Source organism: Amphiprion ocellaris, chromosome 15, assembly GCF_022539595.1.
Source record: "Amphiprion ocellaris isolate individual 3 ecotype Okinawa chromosome 15, ASM2253959v1, whole genome shotgun sequence".
Taxonomy (NCBI): domain Eukaryota; kingdom Metazoa; phylum Chordata; class Actinopteri; family Pomacentridae; genus Amphiprion; species Amphiprion ocellaris.
Window position 1 is genome coordinate 22,479,104 of NC_072780.1, and position 18,363 is coordinate 22,497,466.

Below are 18,363 nucleotides of genomic sequence, written 5' to 3' on the forward strand. Positions count from 1 at the left end.
CTGATGTTTCTTGAAGCCGTTGTTGTATTCATATTAGCATTTGAAAAAATGCATGTAGATGTAAGGGACACACCCAACTCAATGTTTATCCCTTAGATGCACAAGTGATTGGACCCTACACACTTCCATAAGTGGGTCAAAAATAACCCATATAAGGATCAATGTGGGTTTTTTTTTTTTTTTTGCCATTTTTTGTCATTTTGGTTAGAAATAACACGTTTATGACACATTTATTTTTCACTTTATAACAGATTTTGAACATTTTGATAATTGAAAAAGAAGAATATTACACAGAACCGCAACAGAAGAATGTCAGCATTCATTTTGTTGTCATTTTTCTACTCTTTTCCTCTGACTGTTGCTGCTCTCCATCCCTCCAAGTTTGTGCACTTCATCACCTCTTGTATGACATTATCAGGAATAAAGAACTTGGGGTAGTAATACAAATATTACAGTTTCTTTAAAAATATAAAAGGTAACTTAAAAATTTAAATGGAGTGATATCAAAACATGTTTTTTGAGGAATACCTGGAATATGAAATGATAAAAAGCTTTTCATTACAAAGATATTGCAAGAAACTTACCTTGCCGGGTCATTTTAGACCCACTTATGCATCTAAGGGTTAAAACATGTGCATTTGTTGCGTCCAATAATAACAAGAGAGAAGCCTCGGAATTTTAATATTATAAACAAACATAACAATGTGTGTTGTATGTTCTGAATGTGCAGAAAGTTTTAAACATGAGTTAAAATGTTGTTGGAACACATCAGAGCTGTTAAATTGTAGGAGTACGGTATATCAAATAATTAAACTGACTCAATTCATCAGTAACACGAAAAGATTCAATGTGCATATTTTAAGAGGTTACTTTCCCAAACCAAAGATACAGAAGCATAAATCATGTATGTATGTGTGTTGACTCAGCAGAGATACTATTTAATGGGAAAAGCTGATCTACCGGAGAGTAAATGCTTGAAAGCAATACAGAATGCCCGAGAGCTACAGTGCGTTAAATTTCATTATGTTCTGAATTGTTTGTTGGTGGCCAAATTTTGTGTTTTGCCTTATAGTGATACTATAGATTGATGCAGAAAAGGAATAAACTGGTGCAAAAAAAAATGTCTCAAAGCATCATTTAATCATAATAAAGCCTCACATGGAGCATTCTCACCTACGCAGAACATGTTCTGTTGTAGTTTGTAAAGCTAGATTAGAACTGTTCTTTGTGTTTCCACTAAAACATTAAGAGGTCCAGAGAGAGGTGAACCATGACATGTCATCACTGCATATATCTTATTTGAAAGGTAAAACAGTGAATACACAGACACTGTAGAACATACCACCTGTCTTGCATGTAGTATGTCTGTGCAGTCTGTTGTGGTGACATAACTTTTCCTCTGCAAATTGGTGGAAATGTGGGCGGATTTGCAAGGCGGTCCTCTAGTTCAACAATTCCAGAATGGAACCTGTTCGAGAACCAGTACTTTCCTAGTGTCAAAGCACTAACACAGCTGCAAGGGTAGCTGTAGACTCTTGTTTTAATCCAGCTTTGTCTTTTCCCTGTTTGCAGATCAGCTACCAGAGCATCGAATCATCTGACCCTGGCATTAATGTGCCTGGTCCTCGCCGTACAGTGTCCAAGCTGAGGAACGAGACCTACCACATGTTCTCAGGCCTGCATCCTGGAACCACATACTTGGTGTCTGTCCGTGCCCGAACTGCCAAAGGCTTCGGCCAGACAGCGCTCACTGAGATCACCACCAACATCTCTGGTAAGGCTTTGTGTTGATTACTGTTTACTGTAGTGTGTGTGTGTGTGTGTGTACGAATGAGTGTGTTGAAGTAGATTAAGGTCAAACTATGGTCTTGAGCAATCTCAGTGCAACAATGTCCATATATGATGATAATGTTGACTTCAGTTTTTCAGTGACTGACAGCACAGCTTTCAAAACATATAAATATATATTTTCTCCTAATAAAATAAACAAAGAATTACTATGATAGCAAAAAAAGAATAAGCAATAGCTTTTAATTCCCTCCTTTTTAGGAGCTTTGATTGAATTATGCATACACTTCTAAATAATACAAATTATCTGCATCCTCCCTGAGCCAAACAGCTTTTAAATGTGCATTGCTTTCATTTGATGGAATAACAGCAGACCAAATTATAGCAAACTACAAATGTTCAACATGAGTGGTTTGGGAGAAAACAGCTTTGTTCACATCACCACAGTCTGTGTTTACCGTTCAAAGGCAACACAGCAGTTCAGAAATTAGAGAAGCGGTGTTTGTGAGTGAAGAGGTTGCCGGTATGGATCTTGAGATCAGTCTGGAACTGTGTCTGTGGGGAATGTGAAACACTCTCTTCTCGACTGAGTATCTGCACCTTGTTTTCACTAATCGTGTTTACTCTGACGAAACATCGAAGGTTTTTGTGATGTGGTTCCATAAAACATGTAGGGGGTCGATGGAGTATGTAAATGGTTTGGATTTTTCCAGGAATTATTGATGTATACCCTCCTTGTGCAGATAATAAAAAAGGTACATTTGGTCAGATCATGAATTAGTGACACTAATCTTGTGTGTGTCTTGTAACTGTGGTGACTGTATAGATCTTTTGTGCTGCTGAGCTGAAGATGTGTGTGAATCATCCATGTTTTCTAATTTGCTGCTTTCTATGTAGCAGCATTTATATTTAAATCAGTGTCAGCTGTCATGGCTACACATTTTGGTGTTTTATATGTTCTAAATTGAGCTATGTACATTAAACTAATTGTCTGACACACAAAATGTGACTCTTAAGTAGTAATAGTAACGTAACCTGTTCTGCCTCTTTCCCTATTTTCCGTACCTGTTCCATCTGCTTTAGAAGGTGGCCTATGTGGGCTCACAGCTGTCAAGGTATATAATTCAACCTACAGTGTAACATGCTCTCTCTTGGCTGCGCTGTCAGAAAAGCTCAGCGGACAGCCAACTCCTGCTCCAGTTTGGTAGCAAGCATAAAAGTGCAACGCTGTACTATTAGTGTTTTCATAATTCATTGGAATTAACCGCCTAACATGGCTCCAACACGCCTCAGTGCTGCCGTATAATGCAGACCTCAGCCGGTTGTGTGCAAGCACGAGTGTGTGCTTTTCAGATGACAGGTTACACAAGCAGGTTTTTATGACAAGCATTAATGCCCTGCCTCAGAAACATTTTCCACTTCCATTTCGGAGCCTTTTTGTTTCAGCTTATCTGTTGTACCAGGATAGCCATTTGCTTCACTACATACTCCAGTTAATTCACTCCCTGTAGTAAACAGAGATGGGAACACTCAACCTCATTGTCCCCAGAGCTTTGCTGAGGTTGTGCAGCTTTGAGATCTGTCCTAATTATATTATAAGAGCCTCTTGTTTTCTCTGTAGTTGGCTGCTGTTTCTAGTCATCATCAGTCAATGGCACTGTGTGGGAGGCCTCCACACGCTAGTACACTAGGGACTTGGTTGGGTAATGAATAAAGATAGCTCGCTCTATCTTTTCATGTAAGGATAAAAAAATTGATAAAATATCCAAGCAGCAGTGCAGCTACATGTCTGTTTAAACTCTCAAATCTAAACAAAACGTATTTGATCTTTCCCAGAAAATGAAACGCTTGAAATGGTTCTTGTTATTGTCTACACTGTCTCAAGTTTTTAAACTGTGCCTTCACTCTTCTGTGTGACTTTCCTTTCTCCATTCCTGTTCTCAGCCCCTGTGTTTGACTATGAAGACATCCCTTCTCCGCTGAGTGAGTCGGAGAGCACCATCACCGTGCTGCTGCGCCCTGCCCTTGGGAGAGGGGCTCCTGTCAGGTACAACTAATACATGCGCCACTCCTTTCCCAGCATCCATTCACTACTCCCCCACGCTGTGATATTCATAGCTGCATTAAAAAAAGCGCTTTTGGAGCACCAGGAAACAGTTCTGTAAGCTTGCAGTAGACACCATTTTAAGCAAAATGCATGAAAAACCAAAAAGGGGTTCTGGATTTAACATTCTGTTAAAGCATGGTGGCTTTGCACAGAAAGTAAGAAAGTGTCCCAAGTTTTTTACCAGTCAGTAATATTAGGAATTATCATTCATTTTAGCGCAGTTGCTACTGACATCATCAAGATACTGAAATGAAGACGTAGCAATACTGCAACACTAAATCAGAAAAAAAGCTAAAATAGGTAGTGAACCATTATCCATGCATCTACCCTGAAATCTGACTCACTGTGTCACGGCTTAGGAATAACGCCACATGCCAACCAATCATGTGCTGGCTGTTTGACAGCCATGTCACTGTAATGAGTGCTACACTCCAGTTTCAATCAAAAGTCAGGGTTTGTGAGAAATAAAACCATGGGCTGTGAGGGAAACTGCAAAAGAGCATCCGGTCCTTCATGGAAGAATACATTCCTCTATTTTAGATATAACAATGTTCATGGAAATATACTCAAAGTTGTGCAGTGACAGTCTGTCAAAGACGAACAAGACTGCATCACTCTTTCATGGCAACCATGAACACTGAAGCTTCTGGATTTGGAGCTCCAAAATGTTCGGTAGTAAATACATTTTGAAATAAATAATGAAAAAATGCATAGAAGTAAATATATAAATCAGATCAATCAATCAAAAAAAAAAGTGAAATAGTTCTCTCCTCATCTCCACTTTTATAAAATGTATTATTGGACCTCACTTCTATTTAACAACTATTTTTACCTTAGCATACCAATTTTCAAAAGTATGCTTTTATTTATTTGTGATGACATTTCTCCTAGTAATTTGTAATACATGGTATTTGAAATTTCAGAATGTCATTTTACAGTCAGTCGAATGCCCCTTAACACTTAAGGTAGCAAGCTCTTAAACTGCAAACAAGTAGCAGCTTCTCGGGCTGAAAATCTAACTTTACAGCAGAAATCAACGTGTTCACAACCTGGTACATAAAATGGTTTTGGTTTCTGTAGCTACCTTTGCCGTTCATGACAACTGTCTGGGGGATACATTTTCATGTAACTCACTTGTTTAAACTGTAAGGCTGTTTCTGTTTTGTGTGAAAAGGGACCCTCACAGGACAGTCCATGACCCAGTTTGCATGATCCACCTCAGATTTACCGCTTCGCTCATTTTTGGATTAGCTGGGAGTTAGCAGGAGGCTGACACCAATGGCAAGCTAGTCTGGATATGTATATAAAATGTTTTTTTCTTGTCAAAAACAACATTTCATGCATCCATAATATCTTTCTTCAGAGCCACAATTGTTATTTCAGATATATACACTACCATTCAAAAGTTTGGGGTCATTCAGAAATGTCCTTATTTTTGAAAGAAAAGCAGCTTCTTTTCAATGAAGACAGCGTTAAATTAATCAGAAATACAGTCTAAATAATGTTAATGTGGTAAATGACTATTCTCGCTGGAAATGGTTGATTTTTAATGAAATATCTTAGGGGTACAGAGCCCTATTTCCAGCAACCATCACTCCTGTGTTCTAATGCTACATTGTGTTAGCTAATCGTGTTGAAAGGCTAATTGATGATTAGAAAATCGTTGTGCAATTATGTTAGCACATGAATGAAAGTGTGAGTTTTCATGGAAAACCTGAAATCACCTGGATGACCCCAAACCTTTGAACGGTGGTGTACAATACATTGTCCTTCTTCCTGGGACTAATGGCACCACTTTCACTATTAATGTATACAGGTATAGTGTTTCTCATCAGATATGACAGAATGGACACCATTGGGAAAGATCTACATATTTCTGGTTGTCACTGCTCTTTACATAAAAAATAATACTGTGCCCACAAAGTTACTTGAGAGTTTGCAGCTGGGAATGTGGTGACACTGAAAAAAAACATTACGGCTGCTACAAAAAAAGTGATACAGCCACATAAACAAGACAGACGGGTTATAAACAAACCGCCAGGTTAGCTAAACTTATTTACTAAAGAGAACAAAGATACACAGTAAACTCATTACTCAAACTGCCTGTTGTCATCATCAGTGACAACTTACAGACTGGCTTCCCGGTTCAACTCTGACCCACCATATCTATCTTCATGCACATTGAGAAATTAAACCAACATCTTAGCATCATAATTATGGAGCACAATGTTATGTCAACCAGAAATAATGACCAAAATCATAGGCAAACTTATTATATGCTGGAGTTCACTTTGTACTCTGTAGTGGTTTGATTAGTTTAAATAGTATTTGCACATTTTTGGAGTACTAACCTCCGAGTTGTCCTCTCTCAGTGCCTACCAAGTGGTGGTGGTGGAAGAAGATGGGTCCCGTCAGGTGAGGAGGAGGGAACTGGGCACCGTGGACTGTTTCCCCACTCCAAACTCACACAGCGAAGCCCAGGCTAAGGGGACCCCACATTACTACACCGCTGAGCTGGCTCCCAGCAGTCTGCCGGAGGCCACGCCTTTCACCGTGGGTGATAATCACACCTACAACGGCTACTGGAACAGTCCTTTAGACCCCACCAAGAACTACCTCATCTACTTTCAGGCCACCAGCAACTTCAGAGGGGTAAGAACCATTAAGATGCCTGTCAAGATGTGTGTTCCTGGAGCTCACATACACTGCTTTTATGTTTTAGCAACCTTGCTAGTCAGTTTAGATTTGCATCAAGCAAGTTAGAAGGCAGCATGCTGCAGGCACTACAAGAGAGGACGTAGTCCTCTGTATAAACAGTTAGGCTTTAGTTGCATGTTCAAATTAGGTTATGTATGTTTTGCTTTTTTAGGGTTTTGGGTGACTGGTTCTTGGGCTACATATTGCATCATTTCTCAAAAAAGTCCAAGCATTTCTCCCGAAGACACATAAAAACAATTATTTGCAGAATTCAGTTTGCCTTTTTTGTACTCATCCAGTTGTCAGATTGTCTCATACTGAAACTCTTTAAAAACTTTAAAAATAAACTATCTTTGTAAAAAATAAATAAATAAATAAATCAAACACTGCTTGCAGACATAAAAAGATCCGAAAAGAAACTCTTTCAGCAATTGTAAAAGTAACTGAAGCATGAATAAGGAGTGTGCTGCACAGTGAAAGTGAAAGTAAATGCTGTTTAAATCATTAGGCCCATATGGAGTCTATGTATGCCTGCATGGCTGCATCTTCTCCTCCAGATATCTAAGTATCTGACACCGCAGAGGATGTAGACAGTTTCCTCTTGGTGCTGATGGGCTGGCCTCAAGGGCCAGAATGACCACAGTCAGCATCTGGTCCGGGTCAAAAATGACACACTGTATATCTGACAAAAATCTCTCCCTTCTGATCTGTAATCAGCAGTTGCATTTGTGATGGTTCTCCCTTAAGACCAAATGAAAAGCTCTGTTGGCACAGCAACTCTGAGACAGAAAGCCAACACAACAAACTGACTATTATAATACATGTTGATAACTTTCATTTTTGTCGTACAAATTTTCATCTTCAATCTATTTTGTAAACTATGGTTGTGTTTCAGAAGAAATGGGCTGCTCGGGGAGAAAAAGGGGGAAAAAAACTAATTATTTTGACAATTACTCTGGATAAATTAGATGTACGAAGCTTACTGTGGACCATGAGTTGCCACTGAATTGAAACCATAATTGCTTTGGCAGATATGCCGTCAGTGAGGCTTGAAAGATGTGTGATTGGTCTTGCCAGTTTGTTGTGACACACACAAGTAGGCAACAAGCACACACTTTTTCAACTATTTTTTCTTTCTGTCGTGTCTGTAGGAGTCACTTTAGAAATACCAGAATTACTGTTATATTATCTATTTCACTGAACATGAACATATCAGCAAGCTGATGTTTTCCATGTCAACACTGCATGTATTAATACGAATCATTTGCAACTGCATGGCATTTATCTAATTTTTTTGATATGCTGGATATACTGGTATTTCGATTGTGAAGGATGGAATCAAATCTTGAATTCAGCTCCATTTTGGCAAAATATCCAAAGCTAACAGATTTATTATGGATTTTATTTATTTATTTATTACATTTTGTCTTTCTTTATGAACAAGAGCAATGCACAAAAATGTAATGATCTGTTTTTGCAGCAACACAGTGGTGAATCTTTTCTAATTGATCATGTTGGTTTCAGTAGTGGAAATCAGTCAGTTAAAGCTGCACTAATTCATATTTCTTACTCATCTAACTCATAGCAGTGACTACTAGGCAACTTTAAAAAACTCATCAAATAGCTATTACAAAAAAAAAAAAGAGAGAGACATGAGACAGTGCCATGCAAAACTATTTGCAAAATACTTTTGCATGGCACTGTATTACTCTTGAAGAATAATCATCCAATCTAAGAGTCTAAACAGCAGGCAAAGTTAGACGGTGAACATAGTGCAGCATTTAACAGCTAGGGAGACCACAAGAAAGCTAAAAGGAGAGTGGGTTTTAGAATTACATAGGTCCAATAGCCAGAACGCCAAATGAATGCTAATGTTGCTCTGCTGGTTATGTGTGCTAACATGGTTACTATAACAAATATCAAGACTGTCTGTCAGTTTTGTGCTTTCAGTTTGCTCTGCTTCCCTTAACTGGCCGTCAAACATGAAGAAGTAAACAATAATAATAATAATTCTGAAACCAATGCAGCCCTACAAGTTTCATGCATCTCATATTTATACCACCGTTCAAAAGTTTGGGGTCACCCAGACAATTTCATGTTTTCCATGAAAACTCACACTTTTATTCATGTGCTAACTTAGTTGCACAAGGGTTTTCTAATCGTCAACTAGCCTTTCAACACCATTAGCTAACACAATGTAGCATTAGAACACAGGAGTGATGGTTGCTGGAAATGTTCCTCTGTACCTCTATGTAGATATTCCATTAAAAATCAGCCGTTTCCAGCGAGAATAGTCATTTACCACATTAACAATGTCTAGATTGTATTTCTGATTCATTTGTTATCGTCATTGAAAAAAACTGCTTTTCTTCCAAAAATAAGGACATTCCTAAGTGACCCCAAACTTTTGCACGGTAGAATATATTTTAAGGTTATAAGGATAAGGATAAACTTTATTGATCCCACAGTGGGGAAAGTTCACCGTTACAGCAGCTCCAAAGAAAAAGTATAAAGGCAGTGCAGGAACAGATAAGAAAAAGAAACACAGAGCAAAAATTGCAGAAAAAAACATTATATACAGGTGATTTTTTTTATCAACTCAGTCTAGTCTGTTTGATGCCAGAACAGCTAAGAATGGGGAGAAAAGGCATGCAGGATCAGAAAGCTATTATTTCACTGTAAATGTTACATTTAATCAACATGTCATGGCTCATCCTGCTCGTCTTTCAAGCTGGCATCCACTACTCAAAACTGTCATGTTATCCACTCTCATAACAATAAGTGATTACATATCTCAAGGGAATCATTGTGTTTTCATTGTTTCCAACTTTATTTACTTACAAACATTGAGGGCTGAACCTAAATGGATTCTGTGGTGGATTAGAAAGGATTCAGATTGGATAAGCGCATCCAGTACCAGAATCAAATCTGATCAAACTTGAGATCCACCCCAGGGATGGGGATACTTCAATATATTTTGTCACTCTTCCTAATAAGATTGGAGGCTCAGTAGTATTACATTTCTACTTTGATAAGCAATAGTGTTTCTGTTCCAAAAGGCCCAGATCCCACCTTGATAGAGGACAGGATGACACATGACATACTACCTGCCACTGCTTTAATAACCCCTGGGTGGGCGTAAATATGACTTATCTGTCACTGTTAGAGATGAGAGGAGATGAGAATCCACTTAAAACAGATTTCCAATTAAAAAAGGTAATTTGGGAGCGGTTTTAGGTGAAAGGTTTTTGACTCAAATCTCAGAGCACAGATTAGCATAATTGCTCATAAAGGCTGATTTAGCTTCCTTAAATCTTAATTTGGTAACATGCCCCTCTATCTCCAAGATAGAGGTGGCTGTTTTGTGAGGGGAGCAGAGCCAATCAGTGGACCCGGGTGAGAGGCTTGACATGGTGAGGGGGAGCAGAGGTCTCATATCACAAGGAGATGTCATCTGCTAGGAAATTTCAATTATTTTCTCCACATGGCAAAGGTCTGAGCATGGTCTGGCTGTCTGCAAGTTTTAGTTGCAAGTTTTAGACAAGGTTGTGGATTTGCACGGGCATAAGTAAGTTGTTGTGTGTGTGGTGTTTCCTTTTCTTTTTTTTATCGTGTCTTCATGGTACCAGGCCAAATGAATTAACTCAGCCTTTTCTTTTACCCACAGGAGACCAGAATTAACTGTATTCGGATTGCTCGCAAAGGTAAAGCTGGCTTGTCAATTTTAAAGGTGCTATACATGAAACATTTTCACATCATAAATTATTATCACATTAAATATAATTCAGTATACATAAAAAATGGTTTACTGTAACATCACAGAGGCTATCTTCTGTCCTGTCTTTATGCCTTTCACATTGTTGTCTATCTCATTGGACTGCTAGACTGCTTGATGGCACATAGGAAGGTGGTCTTCTTTTACAGCAAAGCTTCAGTTTAAGCTTAATGTTCTAGAAAGTCAAAGTGGAATAGTAATTTCTGTGTTGTCTTTTCAAAAAATGACTAACTCTATTTCAAAATCACACTGACATAAATAATAACGCAAATTACTAAGAATGTATCTCTAAAATAGGCTTTACTTAGCAGCAATGGCACATTTTAGCCATGTTGCCGTCCACCAGATTAAAATATCTCAGCATCATTGAATGGATTGGACATTCATTCTGCACCAGTGGATAAACCCTAATGACTTTAGTGAGTCTGTCTTTTCTTCTAGAACAACCAGCAAACTTCACTTATTACATGCAGTGGGCAGATTGGCACAACATTTTGAGCAAATATTTGTGGTTCCCAGATGATGAACCCGAATGTCTCTGGTGCCACCACCAGGATGACATTTGCGGTTTTGAATGAAATGTCCTAGAAACTGCTGGATTTAAACGTTGATAAGCTACCAAAATTCTACAAAATATAATCAATATTTAAAATGTGATGCCACGTTGAAATGAAATTACCGGAAAGTGTATGAAGCTGTTATAGTTCACTCCACCTCAATCAACTACAGTACTATTGTACTGCTTTTATTAAATGTTTTTGATATTCCGGCATTACTGCATTTGCTTAAGTAAAGGATCTGATACTTTTTTGCCAGCATGTTTACTCATCAGCTTCTTTGGTGAGATATTGGATCACAGATTTTGTGACTTTGGGGCAAATACATTAGAAAGTCCCTAGTTTCATCTGAACCACTTGAAAACGAATTTTAACAGTTGTCACCTCAACTATTTGTGTATATCCATATAGCTTTCTTGTTTGGCAGAATAGTATAGACAGGACACTAGGGAGTGCTTCATTATAGAGCTTCAAACCATTACCATGGTTGCAGGTGTTATTCTTGTCTATCATGAGGTTAATGCAAAAGTCTCAGTGTCCATTTCTCTCTGCCCTGCAGGCATACAACACATGCATTCTCCTTCGTAAATCCAGTTAATGTTAATGTTTCCAAAATCTGAACCTCTTGCTATCTCTCCATCCTGCTCACCTTACCATTAGCATTACCATGACTACATGCTCTCTGTCTGACTAAAAGTAACATTAACTACATCACCTGTGACACATAGCAGTGCTGAATTAACATTATTTAATTTATATACTTTATTAATTGATGGAAGAAAGAAAAAGAAATCGTCTTTTTGCATATACAGGGTCAAACTAGCATACCATTTTATGAATGTCTGCTGTCTCCATGTTTACAATTCTTTCAGCTGCTACTTGCTGTTGCTTATAATTTGTAGATGAGTTGGTCCATAAGTCAATTTATTTCAAAAACATCCAAATAACATTACTGCGTGATAAGAGTTTCTTCGTTAACATCAGTGCAACAGGTCAAATTGATAATCTACTGAACAAGAGAAGTTCTGGGAAGCAGAAGAAGCACTGATCGGGAGCTGCAGTGTCTGATTCCACTGATGCTGCATCTCCCTGAAAAATTGTTTGAATTAAAACTGTGAATCATTCACTGGTCTGTTCATTCTATTTACAACTGGAGTAAAAAAAAATATGCAAAGGTTTCTACTGACATGGACAGAGAAACTATAATGGATAATAATCCTCATGTTAGGCAGGTTGTACTGGAGACATGTTGTACATCTGTCTCCTCATCGAGTCCTTTGTTAAACTTTTGTCTTGCAGTGTTGTATCCTCATGTTTCTTAATGTAAAGCAGTGCAATGAAATGTTCTCACTACCTATTGTAATAAGGGCAAGGTCAGAAAAAGCTGGATTATCGAAAATAATACAATTGCAGCAGAACAAGGTAAGATGGAGGGCACCAGTTGTCTTTTCCTTGCTAAGATAATGTCAAATAACTCTGTGTGAATCTCTTGGTAATCAAAACCACTGCAGGACTTTTTGTGGTTACATTCGTATCAACTGTGTGGTACTGGGTACATGTCAGAGACTTGGACAGTTATCCTGGATCAGGCTGCTGCTTAGGGGATTTGACACGGACTTAGTGTTGTTTTGGGTGCTACAGGGAAGGAGCTCCAGTGCCAATCTCCCCTCAACAGAGACACCGGAGGAAAGGTGAAAGCAAACATGCATCTCTGTTCTCACTCTGTTCCTCTTGAATCACTGACACTGACATTTTGGCAAACCCCTCTTGGGCTCTGATGACTTTGAAATCCACAATACAGCAATGTTTCCGTTTTTTTTTTTTCTCCCTGAGAGAGGAAGCGACCAGGAGCGTTTGCTTGAGAGGCAGACACTGATAGAAGGCTCTCAGTTCAAACAACAGGGGAAAGGGAGAGAGACAGAGGGTGAAATGGAGTTTTTCCATCCTTCTTCCCTACTGAATAATGCCTGAAGATTGTAGCGCTCTAGAGAAAGGTGGCAGTTAAATTGGATTCCTTTCCCTGAACTCTTTCATATGTGAAGTGCAATGACATCAAAGAATCCTACCTTACTATTGTCTGCTGGCGTGTCACGCAGGTGGAGGAGGGCTGGTTGCAGGCATATTTATAGAAGTCATTTTTACTGTAGTTGTGCATATACGGCTGTGGCAGGCAGGCCCAGAGGACATACTGATGCTACTCCAGTTCTCAGAGGTGGCACAGAGGTCCCGTTAAGACCATTCCTGGCTGTTTCTCATTTCCTCTCACCAGCTTCCCACACACAGGTGCTGCCAGCTGCGCTCATCCAACAGCCTGGCCAAGCCAGCGCAGTGGTGGGCGAGTGGTTTTTTCGCCAATGACATCCAGGCACTTGCCTTTGGTCTTTTAGTCTTCAGATGAAATGTGGTCAACATTAGCTGACACCACAGAACAATTAGAATATGTTTATTACAAATCAAATCGTCTCGAAAGATTCCTCTTTCTTTTGCAGGAGAAGGGTTTTTTTTTTTGCTTGTCTTTTTTGCCAGTAAAAAAGCAACAAATTCACATTTAGCTTTTGCAGCATTTGAAATTTCTGCCTAAAATCTGTTTGACAGCTGAATGGAATCACATATTACCATAAATTCTGAAATAGTTTTGTTACACTTTATTTACCTCTGATGTCGAGACAGCTTTTTCTGAAACCAGCTTATTTTAGATAGTTAGTTTCAAATACTAAAAGGTGACCAAAATGTCTATTTTGTCAGATTGGTCAGACTTCTTTGTGTTTCCTGATGTTTTTTTTTTTTTTTTTTTAACTTGCAGTTTATGCTGTTTAATCATAGAGCAAAGTCAACACTTCTTCCATGTCCTAATGAATTATGCATTATGTATATTTCCACAGCACTCAGTCTAAACAACATATTTCTAAGTGCTCATCATTCTACTGCTCAGACTTCTGAGCTTTTATTCACTAAGTGACTGAAGTTGGTTTTACTTTGCAATTTCTTAGTGTTGAGCTCCTGATAATAGTATTCATTACTTCCAGCACAGGTTGTGTTGAGACTAGTCCCAGTTGCTTTTTTCTTTTCCTCCTTCATTCTCTAATTTGATTCTACTTTGACATTTTTATTTTTGTGTTAATGGGCTGTCAATAAAACATTAAAAACATTCTAGCAGCTCAAAGGACACAGCTCCTTGTGTTCATGTTAAATTCTTAGCGTGCAACATTTAAAGAAGCATTTGTGTCATTGATACTAGCTAACACTTATCGGCAAAACACTAGAACATTTTTGACATTAGTTCATATGTGATGCTAAATTTGTAGAAGCTTTTTTTTCTGAATGTTTATTAGTACAAATTTGTATTTGTTTAAGTTTGATGTAACTAACATCAGATCATCTACCAATGTATGAATGTTGACAGTATGCTTTTTTTCTGTGTCTAAAATAATCAGACATACTTTCCCTGATAAAATCCTCTCTAATGCCAGGAAATGATGAATGATAAAGTGTTCAGTTTTGTAGCCAGAAACCAAATAAAGAAAATGGCAAAGTAGAAGCAGGTGGAATTAATTAAGTGAATGAGAAAAGCCTTTCTGGTCAAAACAGAAACTGAGAGCAACAGATTGGTGAAGTGGTGTGACGTGAGACATATTGCACTGATTGAGTTAGTGCTGTGAAAATGTAAAACAAACATGAGTCATTATAGTACGGGCAGTTTCAGCCCAACTGAATGTGTCTTGCCTGACAAACTGTAGATCAAATGCAAAGAGATGATGAAACGTTGAACTTTGTTGACAATATACAGAACATACAACAGAAATGTATTGCTACAGATTTACAAATGCTAAATGGGTATTATTTGAGAATTAATGCTATCTGTCCTTCGTCACTAAAATAATAGAATGCATCTCACTTTACAAATGGCACACCAATTCACAGAAACCACATTTTGTTGACAGTGCATAAATCCGCAAAAAAAAAAAAAAAAAAAGAACGGCAGAGTAGAAGTGATTGGACTTGGTGAATGAGAACTATGTTTCTATGAAACAGTGAAACCCTGCAGGAGAGTGCAACAGGATTTAGTGCTGTGGTAATGTTAATCATACAGCACTTTGAACATGAGCTGTATTTGAAGTTCTAACCCCTTGCCAGGCCTTTATTGCATTTTACTTTGCACATTTACTTACTCTATATTACACACGTGTCTTGAAACTTCTTTCAGACAAATTAAAAGACATTATCATGTTCTGTTGTATCTAGACAGCAGTCAAAAATACAGCAGTGGTTTGATTATTTAATGAAGAAAGTGTTTCTTTTTGATTAAGAGACTCATAGCAGAAGAGTAGAGAATGTGATAGGACTTTCCAACGTACTCCAGGTACGTTGGAAAATTCTAACTTTTGCAATGGATTTCAGAGAGACTGCACTGTGTGTCAGGAAGTTAAAAAACAACAGGCTAATCAGTTGCTTGACTAAATTGGAAGTCGAATTGTGTCAAGGGCTACACAATGGAGTAGAAGATCTCCGGTTCACGTCCCGGCCTAGGCCTGGGATCTTTCTGCAGGAGTTTGCGTGTTCTCCCTGTGCATGCATGGGTTTTCTCTGGTAGCCTGGCTTCCTCCCACATTCCAAAAATATGCTCAGGTTAACTGGTGATTCTAAATTGTCCATAGGTGTGAATGTGAGTGTGCTTGTCTCTCTGTGTAGTCCTGTAATAGACTGATCACCTGTCCAGGTGTTCCCTGCCTTCACCCTAAGTCAGCTGGGATAGGCTCCAGCCCCTCGTGACCCTAATGAGGACTAAGCGGTGTATAGATAATGGATGGATGAATTGCGTCAGTGTGTAATCACAAAGAAACTAGTGAAACACATGCTATTGGTATAATATACATATTTCGCCAAACCGATTACACAACTGGCAGGACATCTTCTGTACTTACTTCTCACAGTGCATCAGTGGCCCTGTTTCTCTTGTTCTTATGCTTCATCTGTACATTCCATTGCACTAAACCGGTCAGAAAATGACAAAACTAGCCTCTTTCCCTCACGGCTGGAAGAGAAATGTAATGTAATCCCAGTCTTTATCAAAGCCTGTATTTGTTTGTGTTAATCAGATTTCTTTTTTTCAAGGGTTCACACAAACACTCTGCAATTATGACCTGCTTTCACGATGACCAAATGAAATGAAATATGAAAACATGAAACATGTCTCCCACTAGCTTTACTGCACCTCTCGAAAACCCTGTGGATTTTCTGTGAATGGCCAATGCTGTATTATTGGTTCAGTAAAATGTACCACCATTGCCAATTTCTAAATGTGGCCCAAAGGCGGAATGACTCATCCAGCATGATTTGTGTGAATACAGTTAAGTCTGTCAGACTGTATTGTCTGCCAGAAGCGGTAGTAACCACCAATCTAGAGCTTATCAAGATAAACTCATCCTTTTGCCTCACTATACAGAGTTTTTTTGTCCTATCTTTTCAGAAAAAGGGAATAACTTATCCCTGCATCTTTGCTTTGCTAAAATACACGGGTGTCCAATTCTGTTGTGTTCTCAAACTTGCTGAGACCAACCTCAGACTCTTTAATTGTATATGTCTGCTTTGACTTTTTTATTCCCAGCCTTACTCGTTTTAAAATGCCTTGATAACGACAGGCCTGCTGCCTGAAGTGTAATAATACTTCAGTTCATTCATAGTTAATAATAATTTTTCATCTTTGGATAAAACACAACAGGGAGCCCAGATGATTCGTAGAGAGGGAGATTTCATGCTGTTAGCTAACATAGATGGCAGTGTAGGCAGAAATACACTGCGACCGTGACACACGGGCTGGAAGAAAATAGCAGCCTGGATGAAAGCGGGCATGAGCTCGGTAAGATAACCAGAGCCTCATCTCTCCCAAGCCAAACATGTCTCGCTTCCTTTGTAGACGCTCACTTCGCTGCTATCAGTGCACTGAAACATTGTTCAAACCCTTTCTGATATTGTCTAGTGAGCTCTTTATTCCTGTGCAGCCTCTACTGATTAAGTGTTGCACAGCTTTTGCATGGTAATATACCAGCTTCCTGACTACTTTAGCTGAAAAGAATCTAGTGTAAGCTTCAGCTGGACCATGGTGACCTCTAATGCACTTCACTCCGTCTCCAGCTTGTTTAACCTGGTGGATATAACATCATAGAGTGTGGATCCTTAATCTGACAACGCACTACAATAACTGTGCCAGGATCGCTGTAGATGTGCAAAAGCTTGCTTGTATCCATTAGTGATTAGATATTATATGAGTTACAGTTGAACATGAGCTGTCTTTAAAGCACTGTGGTGATTCTAACTCCATATACCTCCATGAAATTATTATTATCAGGGAGTTTAATGTAGGAGAATGTCAACTATCACAATGGTTATATAAGTGCATATGCATATATGTGAGTTAGACTTTTTCCTGCTAATGTAAATGTGTCCCAAAAAACCATACACCTGGTAAAAGATACAACATGCTGGCTTTCTCTGAGTATGGAATCACATTTGTGTCAAAATAATCAAACAAAACTTCCAATGTACACTTCAAAAATAAGAATTTGAGGGGGATGAAACTCAGTTATGCACAAAACAGCAAACGTAAAAACCCATAACTAACAGGCAAATCATAATATACACTACCAGTCAAAAGTTTGGAGACATCTTCTCATTCAATGCTTTTTATTTATTTGTGTTATTTTCTACATTGTAGATTAATACTGAAGATTAACACCTTTTTTTCTTATACAATAATTCCATATGTGTTATTTTATAATTTTGATACCTTCAGTATTAATCTACAATGTACAAAATAATCTAATAAAAACCACTGAATGAGAAGGAGTGTCCAAGCTTTGGTACTATATGTGAAACTGTGTAAACTGTTGGTATTTTAACTTTTTTCAGAGTTTTTCCTTTTGTTGACAGGTCCCCCTGCTTTCTCGCTTTCAGACTCTTTTGTTACACTGTCACCTCTCTTGTTTACTCTGTCTGACATTTTATTTGCAGTTTCTACATTCAGTTCCATCCTAATGCTTGGCCATGCTTTTTTAAAGAGTGTGTATCATTACCTGATACTGTTTGTTGTCCAGGTTTTGAGTTGTCCTGAGTTTTCTGTCTCCACCTCATACAGTGGAGATGCGTAAAAGTTTTTAATAGACAGTATTTTAAATATTACTCTAAACAGAGAAGTTTGGAAATCCTCCACTGTTATTAGTGATGTTTTTAATGTTTTGTTTGTTTTTTTCCAACCTTTGAGAGGTGAGGTACAAATAAAATTCCATCCACTGTCAGTTTACTGAGCGGGGCAAATATCTCAGAGTTAGTTATACAACATGGACAAATAAAATCCTTTTGAAATCCTGTAGGATTCCTGCCATTGTAGACCAACGGTATAAAGACCAGAAGAGGCTGCCAGTCTTCTGGACAATATAAAATTC

At 38.3% G+C, this 18,363-nt stretch overlaps 1 protein-coding gene across 3 annotated transcripts in view; it reads left to right on the top strand.

Annotated features, from left to right (window-relative positions):
- ptprua (protein tyrosine phosphatase receptor type Ua) overlaps window positions 1-18,363 on the top strand; it is a 158,608-nt gene that overhangs the window by 96,580 nt on the left and 43,665 nt on the right. For all 3 annotated transcript variants that reach the window (XM_055018039.1, XM_055018040.1, XM_055018041.1), the window contains exons 9-12: window positions 1,573-1,774; window positions 3,733-3,835; window positions 6,268-6,547; window positions 10,260-10,296. In XM_055018039.1, coding sequence (XP_054874014.1) covers window positions 1,573-1,774; window positions 3,733-3,835; window positions 6,268-6,547; window positions 10,260-10,296 — 622 coding nt within the window. The remainder of the gene's footprint in view (window positions 1-1,572; window positions 1,775-3,732; window positions 3,836-6,267; window positions 6,548-10,259; window positions 10,297-18,363) is intronic.